Raw genomic sequence first — 25,397 nt, forward strand, 5'->3', positions numbered from 1 at the left:
AGTTGGTTGTATGGTTGTAAAAGTAGTCTGTACCTAGAAATATAATAAGGTAGTAGTATAATTGGTAATATTTGGTGTAGTTGGTTGTATGGTGTTTAAAGTAGTCTGTACCTAGAAATATAATAAAATAAGGTAGTAGTATAATTGGTAATATTTGGTGTAGTTGGTTGTATGGTTGTTAAAGTAGTCTGTACCTAGAAATATAATAAAATGAGGTAGTAGTATAATTGGTAATATTTGGTGTAATTGGTTGTATGGTTGTTAAAGTAGTCTGTACCTAGAAATATAATAAAATGAAGTAGTAATATAATTGGTATTATTTGGTGTAGTTGGTTGTATGGTTGTTACTGTAGTTACTACCTAGAAATATAATAAAATAAGGTAGTAGTATAATTGGTAATATTTGGTGTAATTGGTTGTATGGTTGTTAAAGTAGTCTGTACCTAGAAATATAATAAAATGAAGTAGTAATATAATTGGTAATATTTGGTGTAGTTGGTTGTATGGTTGTAACTGTAGTTACTACCTAGAAATATAATAAAATAAGGTAGTAGTATAATTGGTAATATTTGGTGTAGTTGGTTGTATGGTTGTTACTGTAGTCTGTACCTGGAAATATAATAAAATGAGGTAGTAATATAATTGGTAATATTTGGTGTAGTTGGTTGTATGGTTGTTACTGTAGTTACTACCTAGAAATATAATAAAATGAAGTAGTAATATAATTGGTAATATTTGGTGTAGATGGTTGTATGGTTGTTACTGTAGTCACTACCTAGAAATATAATAAAATAAGGTAGTAGTATAATTGGTAATATTTGGTGTAGTTGGTTGTATGGTTGTTAAAGTAGTCTGTACCTAGAAATATAATAAAATGAAGTAGTAGTAAAATTGGTAATATTTGGTGTAGTTGGTTGTATGGTTGTTAAAGTAGTCTGTACCTAGAAATATAATAAAATAAGGTAGTAGTATAATTGGTAATATTTGGTGTAGTTGGTTGTATGGTTGTTAAAGTAGTCTGTACCTAGAAATATAATAAAATGAAGTAGTAGTATAATTGGTAATATTTGGTGTAGTTGGTTTTAAGGTTGTTACTGTAGTCACTACCTAGAAATATAATAAAATGAAGTAGTAGTATAATTGGTAATATTTGGTGTAGTTGGTTTTAAGGTTGTTACTGTAGTCACTACCTAGAAATATAATAAAATGAAGTAGTAGTATAATTGGTAATATTTGGTGTAGTTGGTTGTATGGTTGTTACTGTAGTCACTACCTAGAAATATAATAAAATGAAGTAGTAGTATAATTGGTAATATTTGGTGTAGTTGGTTGTATGGTTGTTACTGTAGTTACTACCTAGAAATATAATAAAATGAAGTAGTAGTATAATTGGTAATATTTGGTGTAATTGGTTGTATGGTAGTTGGTGGTATTCTGATCACATTAAATGACTTAAACTATACTGATAATAGGTGATTTCCATCAAAATGCAATGACTTACATGTGTATCAACTTGAACATTGAGTTTCCATTGACAGGCAACCATTTCATAGATATAGGTATATATTAATAATAGCACTATAATAGATGGGTATACAATATTTAACAGTCTCCATGACCTTCGACCTGAATTGACCATTTCGGTACCAAATCCTCGCCATCCTATCTACAAAATAGTCATCAATGAAAATTATATATTGCAGATAAAATATCCTGCGACAGTTGAAAATTAAGAAAGAATTCTGCTACGTAAAATTATCCTCATTGCTAATTGCATGCATTGCCCTTCTTCATTAGGCCAGTCAGGGGCAGAAAAGTAGGATGTTAATTTCATTTGATGTTTATAGATGTCAAGGTCTGTTCTATCATTTAAGCCCACATGTAGATTTTTCAACAAACATCTGCATTGACCCTCTGACCTCTCAGATTATAGTTATTAGGTCAATAGGTTGTATTGTAAAGTTTTTTACAATTAAGATGTTAAACTAGTTCAAGAGGTCACCTCCTGTATATTTTTGTTGTTGTTGTTTACTACAGACAATGAAAATACTTACAAATGTTAGAAGTCTCCAGTATGGCCTTAATACTTGAATTTTACATTTTCTTAAAGCACTAGTCGTTAAATTAAAACTTTCTTCTCCACCCAAATCACTAATCTGATGATATAAACATGAACATGTTTAACAGTCATAATCAGCAGATTGAGCATATAAAAAAAATCAGCAGCTAGAATATATCAATAGTCAAAAGTCTGAACATATCAATAATCAAAAGATTGAACATATCAATAATCAAAAACTGAACATAACAATAATCAGCAGATTAAACATATCAATTATTAATAGATTGAACATAACAATTCTCAAAAGATTTAACATATCAACAATCAAAAGATTGAACATATCAATAATCAAAAGTTTGAACATATCCATAACCCAAAAACTGAACATAATAATAATCAAAAGATTGAACATATCAATAATCAAAAGATTGAACATATCCATAACCCAAAAACTGAACATAACAATAATCAAAAGATTGAACATATCAATAATCAAAAGATTGAACATCAATGATATATATATATAAAAATATCAATGCTCAACAGACCAAATGTGTCAACAGTCAATGATCAAAAGTTTCCAGATACCAATCATTGACAAGTTGAATATGGACAATCAACATCTTGAACATTTTGAATATTAGAGTCTGATAATATATATATATATATATATATATATATATAGGTCACAGATAATGTTGTTTCTTGATGTGTAATTATTAAGAGATAACTATCATATCAATTTCCATTTACCAACATTTATATAATTCAATACCATGTTTCTCACTAAGAGATTTCCTAGGGTTTATGTGTTTACCCTGGATGTTTGTAAGTTCTATTTACATGATTATGATTTCATTTCCAATGAAATATGACTGTAATTTCAAATCAATCAGATGGAAGATTGGTACAAATAGAAGCTATAAGCATCTCAAATACTAGAAAAACCCCTTTTGAATTCCTTTTACAATCATCTATATTTTCTCTTATGTATACTAAACTTGACATGACTAGATCTGCAGGTCTAATAAATTACAGAGATGGCAGAGATATCTGAAACAGGACAAAACACTGACATACTTTTTGTCAAACAAAGTTGACCAAAGTGGTGAACTGAACATTACCTTGAAAGACTCAGTAACTGAAAGTGAACCATTAAATCGGTCAACAGAATATTCAACATCTGCTATATACTGCAGCATTATCAAGACAAAGTCCTTCAATTGTAACTAATGTGGTCAGTCATAATGATATATCTAATGAAATGACCAAATTTTACTATCAGTAGGCTAACATTTGATAATAGATGTGATAATACCATTCTCTAACTAGACAGTTATCAGAAGTAGTTGAATTACTTGTCATAATTTAACTTAATGACAAGGCATTTTCAGTTCATGAGTTGACAATGACAAAAATTCCATGAGTATACAATGAGTAACAACAAACTTCATGTTCTGTTTTAGTACTTCTTTTTCTAATTGATCATGTGTTTTGTTTTGTTTTTTCTGAAGAGTACATTACTTGCCATCCATGATATTCCATGATTTAGTCAAATTCTGACTGGCTGAATGGCTGAAGTTAGTTTCTTTGCTCACTATAGCTGATCTGCAATCTTTGGGCTAGGATGTAATCCCTTGTTTATACATACCTCAACTTTCAGTGTACTTGAAGTAAGTGAATTGTTCATCAACTCATGGGTACGTCGAATTTCTTCATCATCAGCTTCATCATCAGTTACAGGATTCTGACTCCATGGAGAAACAGCAACAGTAACTGTTTCATTGTTTATAGATGTTTTCTGTCCATTATCAGTTAGCTGGTAGCTTCTATCATCAGAAAAAGAATCAGATACATACGAATCCTGTCGAGCTGTCGGATTTCTTATGCTTGTGTCCTAAAATGAAAAACAAATTCATTATAATACCTTATTTTGTATTATATTTTTGTTAATGTGTCTTTGTCATTTTCAAATATGATTTTAATTATTTTCATTGGCATGATGATAGTCTATCTGAACAATATTCATTTCAAAATTGAGAAAAGACACACAAACCATTAATGGGCATATACAAAAGAAAGTTGAGGTCTGATCATGAAGTTACATTTCTATATATTCATTCTGCAGATTGAACAACTGAACATGATCAAAAACTTACAATAAATTTCATCTTAATCATGTGATGAACACAACTTTAATATTTCAATATATACTTAAATATACTGTCCTCAATGTTGTCAGATGAACCCAACTTTAATATTTCACAATAACCTTATTACAATGCCCTAAAAGATTCATCCTTCGTTTCCTTCATATTTCCAGATTACATGGCACTAATTCTGTCTGAATTTTTCACAAAATCTAATCACTCCTTGTTACCAACAATGAAAACTTTGTTAAAATTTAGAATTTCAAGTTTTTAGAATCTTGCTGCTTAATTTACATATTACTTTGTTTGAAAGTCACTTTCTCAAAACAAGACAGTAGACAGTAGCTATAGTTTGTGAAGACAACACATAAGTTATCTGATAAAAGGATGATATTCAATTTGATTAGATATTATATTGAAAATCATAACAATGATAATGTACCACATGTATTATAATCTGAAACAAAATACAATAATATCTCTTATCATTGATATATATGACTATTTCAAAAATATTTATAAACATAGGGTTGTATGGTACAAGGTTAGATTAGGGGAGTGTTTGTCAACTTCATTAAAACAGGAATTGCCACATAATCTTATCTCCTAGTGTTCAATATAAATGACTTTTGCAAGAATTAAGAATCTAGTATTGGTAATTCAATAATGTCAGAACCACACTTTTAGGCGGTACCATCCTCCTCGAACTTGGAATACAAAAAGGGAGCAAACCTGACTTAAAGGGAGACAGGCCTCTCCAAGAAGGTGCAGCTGTTGGCATTGAGATTTCAAATGTGCAAGGCTGCCCATAGAAAAATTTGGATATTAAAATTAATTTTCATGAATGCAGACACAAATTGAGGACAAAAAGTATTTTTTCAAAAAATCATAAGAAATTTCATTGAAATAGCCTAACAATCAATTTTGTCCTACATAAATGATTACAAGTACAATGGGTCGTAACCTTTTTAATTTATATAAACAATATCTAAAAATAAACACGGTGAAATTCAAAACAAAAGATAAGACAATATCAAATTTATATTGAAGATAATGAATGTCATATTGAAAAAGGTGGAAGGGAAGGTATTATCTAGTTGTCAAGACTATTTCAGTATCAAAATCAATTATATTTGATAGTGAATAACAGCATACTCGAACCCATTGAGGTATTGTGCCATGTAAAACCAGACATGGGGCTACCCACCTTTACAAGCATAAATAAGTATATCGCACCTACAACAGCAACAGTTTTAGTAAATCCCTTTGAGCCAGAAAAAGGCTACAATTATAAGCCTTTCCCGACCATTTCATTTATTGAGTAAAATATTGTTTATACAAAGAAAAAACAGACTCCCTCAAAACCAAGTCTTATAACTGATCCCATTTGGACAAGTCATATCAAATTTATTTTGTAAGCTCATAATATAGTGTAATCTTGATCAACTGAACTTATTTAATAATAATTATAAAGAAGGCTAAAAGTGATTACAGCTTGAATAAACAAATATAAATATACACTGGCATAAGTTGATAAGAACAATCATTCATATACGTTATAAAGTAAAGACATTCACCTTTTGAACCGTCCGAAAAAGGACTAAGTTATCCTATTACATGCACAATGGCTATCATAACATGCATCGTATGATATACATATTATATTACTGAAATAAACTCACATCATCGACGTGCATATTGTTGATCAGATATTCTGAATGACTGTTCATCTTTCTTGCTATTAATCAACACAGCACCTAATGACAACCAGTTTTTCATTCTCCATTGTTTCTAGAGTTAAAAAACATTCATTCAAATACTCCAAATACTGGAGCCATACTGCAATGTTTACTACTGTGTTGTCACGTGCGTGATGTTTAAACTTGCTTGTAGGGAAAGTTGGGTACATCCGTCCTTAGCATGTAAAATGAAGCAATTTGATCGAATATAATCTTTATCAATGTGATATTTGTAAAATGTATTTTACACAGAAAGATTTAATGTTAACATTAGAATATATACTGTACAGAAACCTTATCAATGTGATGTTTGTAACGATGTTTTGCGGAAGAAAAATTGTTTATTTTACAAAATAATGCAAATATTGTGATTCATTTTGTTAGTACAATACGGTACAGGTTATCACAAGGGCTTGAGGGTTAATCCGAAGCGCAGTTCTCTCTGTAGTACCTATGCAAAAAAACACAGAATTTACAAAATTAAGAAATTTATTACCAAAATATACAAAATATAAATAAGAATACTTCAATATAAAATATAAAAAAGAAAAGGGGCTTTAAACTATCACTGACATCTGGACGAGGAACTCTGGATGACACAGCAGTTGAAACTTTTCGCTTCAGGTCCTGTGGACTGGAATCTCCTGTCGACAAAGCAGTTTCTTTAGCAGTTGGTTTCTTTGCACCACCATTGATCCTCATTGCAAGCTTTTCTTCAGTCATACGAGACAATTCCACCAACACAGCGTCTATGGCGTTTCCAGATGACCAAGTTCTTTCATATTCAGGCAATTTATATTCTGAATTTTTAGTTTCTTCTAGAAATTCGTTAGCAGCGAAAGATGGCCGGAGCTTTAAACTATCACTGACATCTGGACGAGGAACTCTGGATGACACAGCAGTTGAAACTTTTCGCTTCAGGTCCTGTGGAGTGGAATCTCCTGTCGACAGAGCAGTTTCTATAGCAGTTGGTTTCTTTGCACCACCATTGATCCTCATTGCAAGCTTTTCTTCAGTCATACGAGACAATTCCACCAATACAGCGTCTATGTTCTTCTTTGACACCCAGACGCTTTCAAAAAAATTGTCTACTTCACTTTTACCTTGATGAGGCAAGTTACAACAGTCGTCTGCGACAGAAAATGGTAGCTGACGTAAGCTAGCATTTGGGAGATCTCTTGGGCTTGAAACTCGAGATTCGGGGAGTAATAGCTGCACCTCACTTGTGCCAGATTTTGCAACGTCCTCTGTTGTACTTTTTTGACTGTCATCTTTTGAGCAGATACCAAGATCCAATTTAACCGCAAGACGTAGCGATGCCTGACAGTTATTATTAGCTTCTTGTCCCCCGTCTGTGTCTCCGTGTTCGACTCCGATCAAAGCCTGGAGATCTAGAGTAAATTTTGTCCTTGGTAAAGTTTTTCTAGGTTTATTGCTGTTGTCTGAAAAAGTAAAACACCGATTAAAGCAATTATTCATTTGGGTATATTTTACGATTCAACCTTCACGTTATTTATTTGCACCAGCCTTGCCAAACCTCTTAGCATAGCCTTTCCTGGATTAATTTGGTAATTTGGTATAACAGGAGAAGAGAGTAATCATAAATATCAAAAGAAAACTCACCATCATTACAAAGTAAAGCCATCACATCTTTAAATGTGGGATTTTGAGCTAGAGTCAGTTCTAGGTCTTTTGAAATCTCAGCATCCAACTCGCCGTTGGTTAAAAATAACTTAGAGGCTGCTCTGGATAAGTTTGGAGGTGAAGAGACGCCAGATAACGCTTCAACTGTGGGTCGGTTTTCTGAAATAGAACGGGCAAAAATTGTACAAAAAGTATTCAAATTAAAAGGGTGAAAAAGCGGAATTGTCAAGGCAAAACCAATATTCAAATCACAAGTAGAAAACGTATTGATAAAATGGAATTGAAAAAAGATTAAAGAGAGAAAATGTCCATAACTCACCGAAACATTCGACTATCGTAATAATAGGTATTATTATTCCTTCTTGTAGATATCTTCCAGCCCAAGGGACATACAGACTTTTAGAATTCAGCCCCTCTTCTATCTTTATCACCCGGTTTCCACCGTCCTGCCATCTTTTTATCTGACCGCTCTCCCTGTTCAAAATAACTAGCCTGAACTCTTCAGTCGTCTCTTGTTTCATCTCGAATTTCGTACTCCATACATCGTTCATACTGAAGCATTTAGAAGAACCGGAACTTTCCCAGTTGCCCAGAAAATCTCCCGAACCAACAACAGCGAGTGATTCATTGTAACTCAAATGGTAATGAGTCGCTACAGAAACTTTACATCCACCATCCATGATGAATTCTCCTGATCCTTCTCCGTATTTGGTCTTCATGAGACCACCAAAAACACCAATATCAGCTTGGCGGTACTGATCTTCTTCAACTACTTCCCCTTTTTTCATCAGGACCCAGTTGAAATAGAAAAAAGACCTCTGAGGTATATGTACCTTCACTTTCCATATTGGTGAGTCCTTGGCAATCCTCCTGGCGTCCACGCCGTATGCGGTTTCCCAAAATCCCAGCTCACTTATGGAACCCATTAAACGAGGAACCACTCCTTTACTTCCAGGATCCAACTCCACCTCAAAAACAACAGGAACCGTCAAATTCTTCATCTTCTTACGAAAATATTCTAGAATATTCCGAAAATCTTCAAGATAACTTGAAAAACGCAGCTTATCTGGTGAAAACAGTTAAGCTACTGATTATGACGTTATAATGCCTTGAAGAATAAAGAAATAACGTCGCCTCGTTTGTTCTCGTTAACGACGCTGTAAAAGCCCCCGCCCATCTTTTTTTTTTTTATCCTTTTAAAAGATTATAATCATATTATAGAACGAAGATTGGAATATTTTGCGCTTTGCGTAATATTTTAACAAATCCTTCAATCGATTCATTTCAAGAAAATCTACCACGAAAAAATAACCTAAAACATTTGACTTAATTAATTTACTTTGCTCAAAGACATGATAAATACGGTTCGTGAACTGGTTTAATCAATTTTTCAGATAATCGAACGTACATGATGTCTGCAGTGCAACTACAAGAAGGTGTCCGCCATGAGGAGTATCGTGAAAGATACTGTACACCGTTCGCTCAGTTGCCATGTTTTCTCCACACCAGAGGAACTGTGGAAATGTATTGAAGACGGTAAGTGTTCTTTAAGCGTATAATTTGGATTACAACAAGCACTTTAAGACGCATTATCACTTACAACGTTGTTCCTAGTTGTATAGGATTACACAGGGATTCTGTTGTGTAGCTCCATGTTTATGCGTCATTTTTTTTATATTTCAGATCGTTACATACCACTAAAAGCAGTCCACGCAACTATGGGAGCAACCCGTTCCTTACTCAACGTCTGTGATATGGAATTTTTTCCGAACGGACACCATCCACCAACAAGAAGAAGGAGGTTTTCTCAATTTTTGTATGTGTATCGCGGACACTGATAGTATCAATTCGCACGATTCCAGTTTTCAATCATACGTCCGTACTTCCTGCTATCAGTGTCTCGATACACACAAAAAGTTAAGAAAACCTCTTTATAACTCCCACTGTTTGCCTCAATTAACCGTGATTGTTTATTTCAGAAAATAATGCAACTATTGTGATTAATTTTGTCAGTGCAATACGGTACAGGTTTAAGGGTTAATCCGAAGCGCAGATCTCTCTGCAGTACCTTTACAGGGATATGTGAAAAACACAGAATTTACAAAATTAAGAAATTTATTACCAAAATATACAAAATATAAATAAGAATACTTCAATATAAAATATAAAAAAGAAAAGGGGCTTTAACCTATCACTGACATCTGGACGAGGAACTCTGGATGACACAGCAGTTGAAACTTTTCGCTTCAGGTCCTGTGGACTGGAATCTCCTGTCGACAAAGCAGTTTCTTTAGCAGTTGGTTTCTTTGCACCACCATTGATCCTCATTGCAAGCTTTTCTTCAGTCATACGAGACAATTCCACCAACACAGCGTCTATGGCGTTTCCAGATGACCAAGTTCTTTCATATTCAGGCAATTTATATTCTGAATTTTTAGTTTCTTCTAGAAATTCGTTAGCAGCAAAATATGGCCGGGGCTTTAAAGTTTCACTGACATCTGGACGAGGAACTCTGGATGACACAGCAATTGAAACTTTTTGCTTCAGGTCCTGTGGAGTCGAATCTCCTATCGACAGAGCAGTTTCTATAGCAGTTGGTTTCTTTGAACCACCATTGATCCTCATTGCAAGCTTTTCTTCAGTCATACGAGACAATTCCGCCAATACAGCGTCTATGTTCTTCTTTGACACCCAGACGCTTTCAAAAAAATTGTCTACTTCACTTTTACCTTGATGAGGCAAGTTACAACAGTCGTCTGCGACAGAAAATGGTAGCTGACGTAAGCTAGCATTTGGAAGATCTCTTGGGCTTGAAACTTGAGATTCGGGGAGTAATAGCCGCACCTCACTTGTGCCAGATTTTGCAACGTCCTCTGTTGTACTTTTTTGACTGTCATCTTTTGAGCAGATACCAAGATCCGATTTAACCGCAAGACGTAGCGATGCTTGACAGTTATTATTAGCTTCTTGTCCCCCGTCTGTGTCTCCGTGTTCGACTCCGATCAAAGCCTGGAGATCTAGAGTAATTGTTGTCCTTGGTAAAGTTTTTCTAGGTTTATTGCTGTTGTCTGAAAAAGTAAAACACCGATTAAAGCAATTATTCATTTGGGTATATTTTACGATTCAACCTTCACGTTATTTATTTGCACCAGCCTTGCCAAACCTCTTAGCATAGCCTTTCCTGGATTAATTTGGTAATTTGGTATATTTTAGGTCTTTTGAAATCCCAACATCCAACTCGCCGTTGGTTAAAAATAAATTGGAGGCTGCTCTGGATAAGTTTGGCGGTGAAGAGACGCCAGATAACGCTTCAACTGTGGGTCGGTTGTCTGAAATAGAACGGGCAAAAATTGTACAAAAAGTATTCAAATTAAAAGGGTGAAAAAGCGGAATTTTCAAGGTAAAACCAATATTCAAATCACAAGTAAAAAACGTATTGATAAAATGGAATTGAAAAAAAGTTACAGAGAGAAAATGTCCATAACTCACCGAAACATTCGACTATCGTAATAATAGGTATTATTATTCCTTCTTGTAGATATCTTCCAGCCCAAGGGACATACAGACTTTTAGAATTCAGCCCCTCTTCTATCTTTATCACCCGGTTTCCACCGTCCTGCCATCTTTTTATCTGACCGCTCTCCCTGTTCAAAATCACTAGCCTGAACTCTTCAGTCGTCTCTTGTTTCATCTCGAATTTCGTACTCCATACATCGTTCATACTGAAGCATTTAGAAGAACCGGAACTTTCCCAGTTGCCCAGAAAATCTCCCGAACCAACTACAGCGAGTGATTCATTGTAACTCAAATGGTAATGAGTCGCTACAGAAACTTTACATCCACCATCCATGATGAATTCTCCTGATCCTTCTCCGTATTTGGTCTTCATGAGACCACCAAAAACACCAATATCAGCTTGGCGGTACTGATCTTCTTCAACTACTTCCCCCTTTTTCATCAGGGCCCAGTTGAAATAGAAAAAGACCTCTGGGGTATATGTACCTTCACTTTCCATATTGGTGAGTCCTTGGCAATCCTCCTGCTGGCGTCCACGCCGTATGCGGTTTCCCAAAATCCCAGCTCACTTATGGAACCCATTAAACGAGGAACTACTCCTTTACGTCCAGGATCCAACTCCACCTCAAAAACAACAGGAACCGTCAAATTCTTCATCTTCTTACGAAAATATTCCAAAATATTCCGACAATCTTCAAGATAACTTGAAAAACGCAGCTTACTTGGTGAAAACAGTTAAGCTACTGATTATGACGTTATAATGCCTTGAAGAATAAAGAAATAACGTCGCCTCGTTTGTTCTCGTTAACGACGCTGTAAAAGCCCCCGCCCATCTTTTTTTTTATCCTTTTAAAAGATTATAATCATATTATAGAACGAAGATTGGAATATTTTGCGCTTTGCGTAATATTTTAACAAATCCTTCAATCGATTCATTTCAAGTAATCTACGACGCAAAGTAACCTAAAACATTTGACTTAATTAATTTACTTTGCTCAAAGACATGATAAATACGGTTTGTGAACTGGTTTAATTAATTTTTCAGATAATCGAACGTTCATGATGTCTGAAGTGCAACTACAATGAGGAGTATCGTGAAAGATACTGTACACCGTTCGCTCAGTTGCTTCGCGACAATGACGCCCATCCGCATGTCGTACAAACCAACACCATAGACGATTTGAGACGGTATTATCTAGGGGCAGACACCATCCTCACTGTCCACGTTTTCCCCACACCAGAGGAACTGTGGAAATGTATTGAAGACGGTAAGTGTTCTTTAAGCGTATAATTTGGATTACACCACGCACTTTATATAAGACGCATTATCACTTACAACGTTGTTCCTAGTTGTATAGGATTATACAGGGATTCTGTTGTGTAGCTCAATGTTTAAGCGTGATTTTTGTTATATTTTAGTTCGTTACATACTACTTCAAGCAGTCCACGCAAAGATATTATATACTATTAGTTTCCAAGATTAAATCAGCAAGCTTTGACCTACATTTTTACACATTTTCTTGTTCTTTTTTTAATGTACAAAAAATATTACAGTGGCTCAGTTAAGACACAATCTGGAAAAAAAAATGAAAGAAAACTCAAAAAATTCAAATAGAATGAAGCATTTCCCATTTTATCATTTGTCCTTAATCTGCCACCATCGAATTAAAAATATTCATACACAAAACATAATAGAGCAGCCTAGATGATTTCTAGGTAGATAAATAAAAAAGACAGATATAGAAATAGAAAGTAAAATTCCTAGTATTTCTGGAGACTATTTACGTATATTCAAGACCCAAATCAACCCCCCGAATATGGAAAGAGGAAGGTACATGTCAAAAATTCTTCATTTAATGATAAGATTGATAATTTTTCTCAGATTTCAGAACAGAATCAGATGTTATTTTCTTCTCCAAATGATGCAATTTGACTTAATGGGTTAATAACACTGGCCTCCAAATCAAATTTCTGCTCACAGCAAAGTCAATAAAGTACTGAATAAAATGTCTCCAAAAATAAACATAGATATCACAACAAAATATATAAATATAAAAGCTCATATTATTGAAAACTTTACTAATATGACTGTTTATAAAAGTACAAAATAGATGAATAAAGATTAATTTAAAAATCATCTTATTTAGACATTTTGAATTATAGGTAACATGAATCAATATAATAATCCACAAAAGAATTATACATTATAACTATTATAAAACAAAGCAGAGTTTTATTCTTACTTTTCTGTAACTGTTTGGAATATATAGATATATATACTACATAGTGTTGTACAATACATATATTAACCAGTATCAAGGCATTTACTTGAGACTACACTGTAAATTCAATAATCTCTCAAAGTAATCTAATTCCTTCCTTGAACACAGGTGAGACAAGCTATCTGTATGTCCTACAAATTGTACTTGCACAATAAATTACAAGTTTTAAATGGAAACTAGATCTAAAACTCTACCATTTAAATTGGGTACTTTATGTCAAATGATAATTTCATATGGTCCAAAAAACATATATTTCTACTTACAACAAATAACTACCAAATGAATGAAGCCTAGTGGATTATTGAAAATTTCATTAACTAGATATTATATACAAATGGAATGAAATGAAGTACATTGATTACATACATAAACAAAATATTGCACAAACCCTTCAAATGATAATGATTATTTACAAATAGGACAAAATATAAACAAATCAAATACAAAAACATATGTAATGGATGTAAAAAAGTTAATTTACTAGTTAATAGGTTTAAAGTTTAGAGTTATACTTTACCAGCTGATAGTGCTTAATTTCAGCTGTATGAAACATGTGTAGACTGTCGTCATCTCAAAGACATTATTAGACTTAGTCAAATTAAAAAGCATGTTATAAGTATGTTTTAAATTTCTTAAAGAGACAGTCTAATCATCCATTGCAGGGTCCGTTGAAATAGCATGCGACTTTTTTTGAGGTCTTGATTGCAAAAATTGCTTACTTGAGTATCAAAACAAAGTACTTATATTGTATAGATTGATGTAATGAATCAGAAATGAAAATAGTCAATATTAACTGACTAAGTGAAAGGTTCTCTTTGGTTGGTTGTATTGTTATACTATGAAATAAACATCACATCAACAAACATAAGATAATAAACATCAACAAAAACAAAGACAATTTTACAGCAACAATAATGGTTAAAATTTCATTTAATAGAAGATCAGAGTATGTCTAAAAATTATATGATAAAGAAATATTAAACTATTGTCAACCCATTTTGACACATGTAACAATGTAATGTAGATATGTTTACCCCTTACAATGTGTTCCACTGTTAAATCGTTATGGACATATAGCTCTGAAATCTATTTGAAAAGTGAATGTTTCCAGTCTTACAGGCATATACCGGTAGTTTACTACATATTTGCTTGATTAATTGACAGAGCTTAATATCCATCATATATAAAACAATGATATCAAATTCTTTTTTGAAGTCTGACTGATATGTAAGTTCTGAAATGATTTATCTGGACGGTTTTTAATCAACACACTATGTATCTACTGAGACTCTTTCCATTAAATAGGTTGAAGAAATGCTAAGTGTAATTCTATTTTCTTGTTGCCCAAAAACACAATAATATAATGATGATTTGTAGATCAATCAACATTCAGCATGATCAGAGCTCAAGACATTTTGATTAATGATGTCACATATATTTCACATCAGCTACAACACAGCAAGTAAAGAAATACAATTACACTCAGCATTTCATTAATTATGCACTATTTTAACCACTAGAACGTAAACTATAATATATTCCATTCAGACTGTTTTCTAACTGTTTTTGATATATTTTAGACTGTGTCCAATCTTTAGTTGTTTTTCCTATTTGACACAGTTCATCAATATGACTAATAACACCATTACTATCAAACGGGTAGAGTATATTTGATGTGGTCCTAGAAAGAAGATAGAATATAAAATATAAAAATCTGTGGAATGACATAATTTTTTTGGGGGAGTAGTATCTTCCAACCCCATGAACTGAGTTATAGATTCAACAATCAATATCTTGCTTTGTTGAGGATCTATCAAACACACATGATGTTGCACTCAAATGCTATATTATTCAGATACATTTTATCACTTGTGAAGAGAGCCACAAAAATCAAAGATGATTTAAATATCAACTTTTCAAAAATTCGTCAAATTTGCTGAATATGCATAAATGCTATAAAAAAAACCCGCATATTTTTCTTCAATAATAGAGCACTGGAATGGCATTCGAATGTGACTGGATAATTGCACATTTCATAATAACCTTATTAAAACTTGTTATATTATCCAATAAGTCTTTACTAATACTTTCTAAATGGAATTTTTAATAACTTACCCATTTGATGTATATAGGAAGAACTTGTCTAATAACATTTTGATATCATTAATAGATCTTATAGAGTATACATTATCAACTGTTAAATATGTCTGTATATATTTCTCTAATGTTTTACTAGTTTCTAACACATCATCTACTGTTGATATAGCATCACCTATAATAGATTGAATATTCCTCTATTGATAATACCCATATTACAAATAATATCTAAATAGATTATATTAAATTGCAACTAGGAAACTTTTCACTTATTCCATTTGTACATTTTAAATGAATTGTAGAAAACTCAGATGCCAGATATTCTTTCTGAAAAGTAGTACAAATTGCTGAAATTGACTTACTGAGATCTATTTTATTACGAGAACAATCTGCTAATTGTTCAGAGGCTGTCCAGAGATTTACATGTAGATCATGACAATAATCTTCTATAGAATAGGGTATTAATTCTTCATCAACCAGACGTAATAAAACAAGAACCATAACTCTACCAACAGCTGCATGATATTTATAATGATGTTGTTTTTCTTCTGTCACCATGGTAGATAATGGTACATAAGTCTAGAAATAAAATCACATTTTTTGTAATTTTCTCAAAAAGAGCATCATTGTGAGTTGAGGTGGCTCAGTGCAGCCAAAAATCATTTCTTAGATAAGGTCAAATAGATAAGCAAAAATGGAAAAGACACACAAGTCTTTTTTATTACAAACTGTGTACCTGGTGAATCACTTGACAGTTGAAACTCCATAACACCTTATAACCCGTGATAAAAGACAAGACAATGAAAGAAAATCTGACCTGATTTTGTCCAACATATTGTAAATGTACAGATGGTACACCAAGTTGATGTAAGAAGATATTGTCTATTGGTACTTTATTATAATTAATAAATGGTACTTTCTGTCCAATAGTTAAATCACCTACAGTAGCCATTAGTTTATCATGTATTGTTGCTTCAGGATATTTAGGATCTGGTACCTACACAACATAATATATATTAGAAAATACAATAGTAAAATCAACGATCTTGCTCTGATCCAAAAGCTAGGTGAGCAATTATCTTTACCTTCTTTGACATATTTTGTCTAATTAGCATTTAACAAAAAAAAAAAAAAAAAAATAGAATTAAAAAATAGCCCTTATCTACTTACCTTGGTAGTAACTATACTGAGTAAAGTTTGATATGCTGGTGATAGGGTAGCCATAATAGACTCATCTCCTAATACCAACTGATTTATATCTAAATATGCTATAGCTCTTCTCTTTAATATTTCTTTTTGAGTCTAAAAATGACAGATTGACAAATGTTTTTCACAGAACATTGAAGCAACCAAATTTTACAAAGATAACTAAGATTATCAAAGATTTTTTTGATCAACTAAACTGTTCATCATAGATCTTTTCGGAGTTATCTGTACTCATTTCTGGAATAAGTCCAACAAAATTAGAACCCCCAACCACCATTTATCAGATGTAATCAAGCAAATGACATCAAGATTCTAATGCCTTTACTGAACCAATCCCCTTATCCTGAAATCGTAAATAGGTAAGTACCTGAACATATGAATCAAGACCAGTATTGGAGAATTCAGCACCACCCCAAGATACAATCTTTATACTTCTTCTTGGTTTCCAATTCTGTAACTGTTGAACACGAGTTAAGCTTCTAGCTAGTTGTACTATGAAAGCTGTATTTGATATAACATCATTACCATCTGTAGGGAAAGCTGATCTTGGTGCTCCAACCACCACATAACGATCTAGAAAAACATTTAGACGTTTTATCATGTTCACGTTTATAAACACTTTTTACAAGTATTACAATGCTTTACAAATTGTAAACACATAAATACCTTGTACATCCAAATGCCTAACTCAGATTAAACAGTACATGTACAAATATAACGTAATCATGAAGGCTATGCTTTTAGTTTCATAAAAAGTATCTACAATTAGACAAGTCGCCCAAATGCTGGGCCTAAAATATTTCCAAAATACATATAGAAGCTGATAGAGCTCAATTTCAACAATCTGTAGCAGTTTATAGAATTCAAAACATTACCACAGACATGTCTAAAACTATAACAATCTGCTTAAAAGTGGTGGTCCACACATCAATAACTTACCTTGTTCTTTTTCACCATTAATAGTAGCTATAATATTAGTTATATCTTTATTTTTCTTGATGTTAAAGGTAGATAACTCTACAGTATTATCACCTGAAATGTGACAGAAACACAATAAAGTAATTATATTCTAGTTAGAATGGGCGATGCTTGATTTGTGGGTTCTGTTTGTTCCAATTCTCAAAATAACTGTAGAATGTGTTCCACATGGTAAAGAAGAAAATATATTAGTTGCATGACATTAAATCTTGTATTCTTTTCATTTAGGAGATAAAACTTAATATTAATTAATTAAACTAAGAATGCTAACTTACTTGTTGGACAGTTTAAAGATGTTTTTCTCTGCCATAAATTGGAACATACAATATTATTATTAAATAACCAATCAGCTTGATCTGTAGATATAGTCTGTACTGGTATAGATGGTAACTTCTCTCCTTCTATAATTAAATAAATACATGGTATTAGTAATAGAATTATCTATCAGTATCACAGACTTTCTCTATTCAGATTATTAAGGGTATCAAGAAAACTAAGGGTATCAAGAAACGTCATTTTCTATTCAGATTGGTATAAAGAAAAGTCATCTTCTATTCAAATTACTAAGGGTATCAAAAAAGTCTTTTTCTATTCAGATTGGTATCAAGAAAGGTCATTTTCTATTCAGATTACTACGGATATCAAGTACAACCATTCTCTATTGGATTAATAAGGGTATCAAGAAAGGTCATTTTCTATTCATATTGGTATCAAGAAAATTCATTTTCTTTTCAGATTGGTATCAAGAAAAATCATTTTCTATTCAGATTGGTATCAAGAAAAGTCATTTTCTATTCAGATTACTAAGTACATCAAGTACAGCCATTCTCTATTAGATTAATAAGGGTATCAAGAAAAGTCATTTTCTATTCAGATTACTAAGGATATCAAGTACAGCCATTCTCTATTAGATTAATAAGAGTATCCATTCCTACCTGTATAAGGTCCAGCAGAAGTAAATGGTATCACAGATGACTCAGTTGCTGTAGAATCTTTACTGTCTTTATCCCAGTATAATAATATTCCTTTAACTCCATATTCTACTGCTGTAATAATCTACAGAAAACAATACAGAAATCACTACAGATAAAAATTATTTATATAGATGTACTATATATGTATTATATAAGAAACGCCAACATAGTATATTATTATGTGGGCTCCATGAAGAAATTTCAGTTGGTAGAAGAAAAACAATAACTATATACTTGTAGTGAAGTCATCCTATTGTTCTGGCAGGATTAAAGAAATCATAAAATATATATTTAAAATTCCGTAGGGCAAGTCCCTTTTGATCAAATCCTTTGGGATGACAGATTTAAATATCATAAAAGCCGTCTACCATGTTTCAACCAATACTAGATACATAGGTTGGAAACCAAAGCATATTTCTCAAACTGAGATAAAAGTGAAATTGACATGTAGAATTCTGAATGAAAATATTCTAATTCAAAATATTAGCAAGAATGTTGAGATGGTACTTCATGTAGCAATGTGGGTTACACCTAAAACTTTGAACTCTGATGTTTGGTCATTCAATGCATCAGATGTGTTATAAATTGACTATAGTATAATATAATAACAATAGTAGATGTGTGACTTAGACTAAGTATTTCCATTAATAACTTTATCCACACCTTATGAAAATACATTGTCTATTGTTAGGAATAAAAGTAAATGTATTTATCTTGCCTAAACGCCTTGTATAAGTTCTACATATTGAAGAAATTAGAAAAGTGGTTTAAATCTTTATAACTGATTATATTCTAGTATTCTTGAAAAATATCAGATGCTGGCTCAGGTTTTCAGACCAGTTTCCACTCATGACGCGGAAACACATTTTGGAAACACATTCCTCATCAGGACAGTTTATTAGAAAATAAGTGTTAACTTTCCAAAATCTGGCAAACTTGCAAATTTTCAAAGTAAGCAAGCTGAGTGGATAGGAGCAAGAAGTCACCAACAAAAATATTCTACAAAACAAAGATCCACAACTCATAACTAAATAATTTGTATTAAAATAGATGGAATCATCAAGAGAAACATACAGTTCAAAGACACTGACTGTCTTGTAAACTGTGATGATATATATAATGAAGGGGTTACAGTACAAAGACACTGACTGTCTTGTAAACTGTGATGATATATATAATGAAGGGGTTACAGTACAAAGACACTGACTGTCTTGTAAACTGTGATGATATATATAATGAAGGGGTTACAGTACAAAGACACTGACTGTCTTGTAAACTGTGATGATATATATAATGAAGGGGTTACAGTACAAAGACACTGACTGTCTTGTAAACTGTGATGATATATATAATGAAGGGGTTACAGTACAAAGACACTGACTGTCTTGTAAACTGTGATGATATATATAATGAAGGGGTTTAAAGTACAAAGACACTGACTGTCTTGTAAACTGTGATGATATATATAATGAAGGGGTTACAGTACAAAGACACTGACTGTCTTGTAAACTGTGATGATATATATAATGAAGGGGTTACAGTACAAAGACACTGACTGTCTTGTAAACTGTGATGATATATATAATGAAGGGGTTACAGTACAAAGACACTGACTGTCTTGTAAACTGTGATGATATAATATAGGGGGTTAAGGTAAAAGGGGGGTTAAATAGTATGTAGTATTTATTTTACCTATAGGATTATAAAGTATAATAGATAAGAGGTTTATAAGATTAACTATACTAGTTTGTTAGTCTCCTCATAGCTACAAATACTATTTATAGTCTTTTTCCCTAGGTATAAATAAATACAAAATATTTTCTATTGAATACTAACTTAGAGTTTTGTAAATGTTTTAAAAACATCAAACATTTATCAATCTTTTTGTGTCTAATTGTTTAAATCTTGCTGCATTTTTGTGTCACAACCAAGAGAAATGTGGCATGTTGGAGAGCCAAAGAACCATCATGGTCGTATAATGGCATGGTTTTATACCTTTTGCATTAAGTACAGTCTTGGAAAGTTGAAAACAGACCAGTAGGCAGAAATAATAATAGGAACCAAAATTTTATTTTGTAAAAATGAATTTTCTATTTTTTTTTTTTCAGTCATTTCAATGGTTATTAAAAGTTTAAACTCTGACAAAGTTTATGACAGCAAATCCTTTTTCAGGTCTATAGTAGTGGTAATTAAATGAATGAAAACTCATGAAAAGGGCACAAAGAAGGTCAAAGCAACAACAGAGAAATTTGAAAGCAAATATTTCAAAATATATTTCTAAAGAGTTAAATTTTATGAGTAAATTTTTGTAATTTAATTTATTTGAAGATAACACCCACGTTCTTTTGAGTAAAGAAGAAGGGGAATTTCAGATTCATTAACCACCAAAGTGGTAGACATCTTTTTAAGGGTATTTACATTTGATTAAGAAAATAACCATGTCAACAGTAAAGTGAGGACTAGAATGTGGGCCAGCATTCTTAAGTCAATTAAGTTAAAACTTCACTAAGAAATAAGATCATTTCTTGATGTGCATGAATAACCTGCTTTTAAATATATATGGTATTCTTAAACAATATAATGCAAATAAATCTTTATAGTAGGTCATGTACTTGCAACTGGCTCATATTCTGAAATAACTTGATAAAATTGATTTTAAATTTTTATTCTTCTAGAATATCTGCTTATTCTGTGAAATTCTATAATACCAAAATGATTACTTAGTTCTATTGATATGTATCTGAAAATCATCATGTTTTACATCAACTAGAAAATAATCTAAACAATTTGGGGTAAATATCCAAAATAATTTCCTAACAAAGGGATATCTGAATATCAGATAACAAAGAGATAATATACCGTATACCAGTACATATAAAAGTAAAATCAACTAGTTCGCATAAATAAGCTATTCATACAGTTGACGTAAAAATCCAAAAAACAAGTTTAACTAAGAGATAGACAAAATAAGTGAATTGAACAATAGGTTTAACCAGATCATGTATTTAATCATAAAAACTATCTATAAAAGTCAAATGAACAATTTGTTGTAATTAGGCATCATAAATCAAGGTTGATGACAAGAAAATATACATAATAAACTTATCAAACAATAGACCAATAACATGGTATAAGCCTCTTAAAACACCTTGATATTGTAGCCCCAAGTGACAACACTAACCTTCCTACTAAACAATTACCTAGACCAAAGTTTGAAATTCTACTAATAAAGAACGGTTTGAACTGTCTTTCTTTTCATATAGAACGAATCAAGTAAGCTGATCTTTAGTGTTTTCATGCTTAATAAAGAACAACATTTCAAATATTTTGCCCTTCTCAACTGCAATTGCTGACAGAAAGATACACATATATTATACATTTTACCTGTGAGTGTTTGAAATGTAGTTTATGATTGAAAAAGGCAATAAAGGTGTCCTTTATAATAGAAACAGGATTAACTTTTAATTATTAATTTATTTTTCACTATTTCATGGAGGTCAGTCAAAGTTCATGTCTGGAGCTTCTATATTATTAAATATTTTCATATATTCTACTATCTCCATGGTAGTTTTTAACAGCTTCGCAGTAAAAACTGAAGTAGGTGCAGTCAATCTAGCACTGCAAACAGTTAATCTGGATTCTTAAATATCCTTATAGCATGGTTTGCCATTTTCCAGGGTCCTGAATATATGTAAACAGTCATCAGAAGTGCCAGAACTGCACGAAAATTGCATAACCCTTCAAATATACTTCAAACTAGAAATTTCACTTTCTATTTCTTTGTGTTTTTCTAAATGCAGCAGAGTATCAAGAAAAGACCAGTCAGCATTCTAAATTTCAATTGTGGATAATTCTGGACACACATGGATTTGAAGGCTCAAATGAATAAAATGTAATAAATCAGTTATTGTAATTTGCTTACCTTTTGTCTAATTGATATTTGTCCTATTTGTAATAATAAAATAGTATTGTTTAATTCTACTTGATGTTGTAATAGTAGAAAATCAGATATTCTTCCAAACTGACCAAATACCAATTTACCCTACAAAATAGAAAGATATTTATTCACAATTCACTTTTCTTTATGAATACCCCACGGAAAAGATGTCCTTTATGAATTGTCAAATAAATATATAAAAAACTATTTCATCTTGCAGATTAATGGTTACAAATTAGTAAAATCCATTTTGGCCTGGAAAGGACAGATTCAGCTTTTTCAGGGGTTGATTTGGACCTTGAATATATGACAATAGCCTTCAGAAGTACTAAATCTGTAAGAAAAGCACATGATAGTTGAGCCTTCTGTATTTCTGTCATTAAAAGATCTTCAAAAACTTTTTAACATGGATAATTATGGCTATGTATATCTAAGAAGGTTCAAATTTTGACATTGTGAATATTGTAATCGATTAAACTGAACATTTCTGATCTCTAAGACCAAGGTATGATTGACCCCAGAAAATGCTGAATCTAACAAAACTTCATGTAACAAATAAAGAGGAATTGAATTTGCCTTGAGGTAAAAATAACAAGTTAAACAATTTCAGGTGGATATTCCACTACAGACAACATATTAGCTTTATCTTTTACTAAGACCAAAAAATTCTAAAGTTTCAGTGACTAGGTTCAAATCATTTAACATACTAAACAATTTACCTCTACTATAAACATAAAAAATACTTTTTCTTGAATATTTATGAAATGGTACATGCTGTTTAATATCAATATAATGATTAAAACATACTAAACATTATGCTTCATTTAATCTATATATTATTATTATACATGTACAAAGACTATACTCAGTTAGTTTCTTCCTATGTTTTATATTTGGTATAAGCTTAGTACATATTCCTTTCAAGTTATATACACAGAAGGCCTTTATTATGTATAATCTTTAATCAAACAATATATTTACAAAGTGACATCACAATGAGGTACCAAATTTGAAATTACAGGAACCACAGCTGTGAAATGTGAAAATTGGAAAGGTGTAAATGAAAGCTGTTAAGGGTTTCCAAATATGTATTGATAGACCAGAAAAACCTCTTTTTAATTCTTTTTAGTTTTTAACAAGTGAACTATTGTATTGTTACAGATGCACTGTTACCAACATAATTTGCAAGATAAATGACATAAAAATAAATAATGGTTTTTCCAGGTAAAAACTCATTTCTGTTATTGACAGTTTGACATATTCTTTTCACTAACTCTTTCTATGTTTGAATTATTCAAGGTGAAAATAGTTATCAATCACAACAGTTATCTTCAACCTAGGTGACATATTAATCAAGATTTTTCTCCCCTAATGTCAAAAGGTAAAGTTAGACAATTTGTTATCCTCACTTAGGTTTATGATAAATTTGGTAAAATCTACATATATTATTTTGATAGTTAAGAGGACAGTTATAATCACACACAGAGGAGCAGTCTTATTAAAATTGTGCCCATTAGAGGATAATTCAAAAGATTGGTCCTGTTTCACAAAAACTGATAAAAAAAATATCTAAAATCCATTTTAACTCTGGCCTTTTGAACCAATCAGCTGACTGTTCCTTTAAATATGATTTCATCACAGTGAGTTACTTTTTGAAAAACAAGCCTTTGAACAAGAGTTCAATATCTATATCTAGACTATAACTTGAGGTGAAGGGCAGTTCTAGTTTAATTTTTAAATCATCCTCGAATGTAATCATTTTTATTCAGATAAAACTACATTCTTAAAATCTAATTCTGAATTTTAAATACTTACCTTTGCTTTCCCACTGTGTGTAAATGCAACATAAGGAAACTTGGCATCACCGACTGTATTATCTTCTCTACCAACTGGACTATTTTTCAGTGTAAATTTTTTATATCTCTGATTATTCTGATAGATTTGTAAAGTGTTGGGTTTAGTTGAATGGGGATAAGTGACTGATATTTTATGTTTATCAATCTTAATATTGTCTAAATGATATTTCTCAAATTCTTTTAAAACTGTAGTTTCTAACTTTTTCTCTAAAACACTGCCATCTTGTGGATCTGTAGTTCCAAAATCTCTGAAAAAAGAAAAAAAAATTGTAAACACAGTTGGAATCCAATGCTCATGTAATCCTTGTATTAGATTTCGGGGAAGGGAGGGTTTGATTCTCCCAAATGTACAGGCCTAGGGTGGAGCAGACACTTTATTTAGAAATTAGGATTAAGGGTCTTGATATTGGGTTTTCTTCTGTTCTTATTCTGATCTGAAATTAGAAAAAATAACTCGCCCAATGGGCGAGAAGTATAGTATCTGTTATGTACTGATTGTTTTTAGTTTACTATGAACAATATTATCATTTAAGTTCTTATTTTTTGAATATGCAACTATCATTTTCTGCTTATAGACATGGGGGAATTTCTCTTGAAGGCTCTTATAGTGGGCATGAACTATCTTGCTTGCTCGATTGCTGGTTGTATTAAACGGGACAACAAAGGGTGCTATGCCTACATTATGATGAATATTTAGTCCTATAGGTCTTGCTGTATTCAATGTCTCAATCCAATGGGCCTCCCTAGATTGACGGAATTTGGTAGTTTCATCTTCGGGCAAGTCAATTTCTATACGCTCAATTGGGATTAGGGTGAGATCGTCTATTGAATGGTCGTCGAGGTTGAAATGATTAGAAACAGGCTTGTCTTTCTTTAATTTGATGTCTGACCTATGAGCATTAAAGCGAGTTCGTAAATTATTCTTAGTTTCTCCTACATATTGTTTGGGGCATTTC

General features: G+C 32.0%; 4 protein-coding genes across 4 annotated transcripts in view; all 4 read right to left on the reverse strand.

The window, feature by feature from the left end:
- LOTGIDRAFT_235407 (hypothetical protein) overlaps positions 1-2,135 on the reverse strand; it is an 8,120-nt gene extending 5,985 nt beyond the window's left edge. The window contains exon 1 of the mRNA XM_009064639.1: positions 2,055-2,135. The gene's annotated coding sequence lies outside the window, so the exon portion shown is untranslated. The remainder of the gene's footprint in view (positions 1-2,054) is intronic.
- A 1,578-nt stretch (positions 2,136-3,713) lies between these two features.
- On the reverse strand, positions 3,714-8,596 carry LOTGIDRAFT_167159 (hypothetical protein; the record flags this gene model as incomplete). The annotated part of the gene is made up of 4 exons (XM_009064640.1): positions 3,714-3,959; positions 6,525-7,393; positions 7,575-7,754; positions 7,915-8,596. Coding segments are annotated over 4 exons (1,977 nt in total), but the record flags the coding sequence as incomplete, so codon positions are not given.
- A 1,117-nt stretch (positions 8,597-9,713) lies between these two features.
- Positions 9,714-11,610, reverse strand: LOTGIDRAFT_167160 (hypothetical protein; the record flags this gene model as incomplete). The annotated part of the gene is made up of 2 exons (XM_009064641.1): positions 9,714-10,663; positions 11,085-11,610. 2 exons carry the CDS (start codon positions 11,608-11,610, stop codon positions 9,714-9,716), a joined length of 1,476 nt encoding a protein of 491 aa, XP_009062889.1.
- A 3,292-nt stretch (positions 11,611-14,902) lies between these two features.
- Positions 14,903-25,397, reverse strand: part of LOTGIDRAFT_167161 (hypothetical protein) — a gene marked incomplete at both ends in the record, with an annotated part of 19,573 nt that continues 9,078 nt past the window's right edge. The window contains 11 exons of the mRNA XM_009064642.1: positions 14,903-15,074; positions 15,509-15,665; positions 15,853-16,069; positions 16,308-16,487; positions 16,661-16,792; positions 17,064-17,269; positions 17,636-17,728; positions 17,950-18,075; positions 18,610-18,730; positions 22,571-22,690; positions 24,401-24,689. Of these exons, the coding sequence (XP_009062890.1) occupies positions 14,903-15,074; positions 15,509-15,665; positions 15,853-16,069; positions 16,308-16,487; positions 16,661-16,792; positions 17,064-17,269; positions 17,636-17,728; positions 17,950-18,075; positions 18,610-18,730; positions 22,571-22,690; positions 24,401-24,689 (1,813 nt within the window). The remainder of the gene's footprint in view (positions 15,075-15,508; positions 15,666-15,852; positions 16,070-16,307; positions 16,488-16,660; positions 16,793-17,063; positions 17,270-17,635; positions 17,729-17,949; positions 18,076-18,609; positions 18,731-22,570; positions 22,691-24,400; positions 24,690-25,397) is intronic.

Source organism: Lottia gigantea, assembly GCF_000327385.1.
Source record: "Lottia gigantea unplaced genomic scaffold LOTGIsca_64, whole genome shotgun sequence".
Lineage (NCBI taxonomy): Eukaryota > Metazoa > Mollusca > Gastropoda > Lottiidae > Lottia > Lottia gigantea.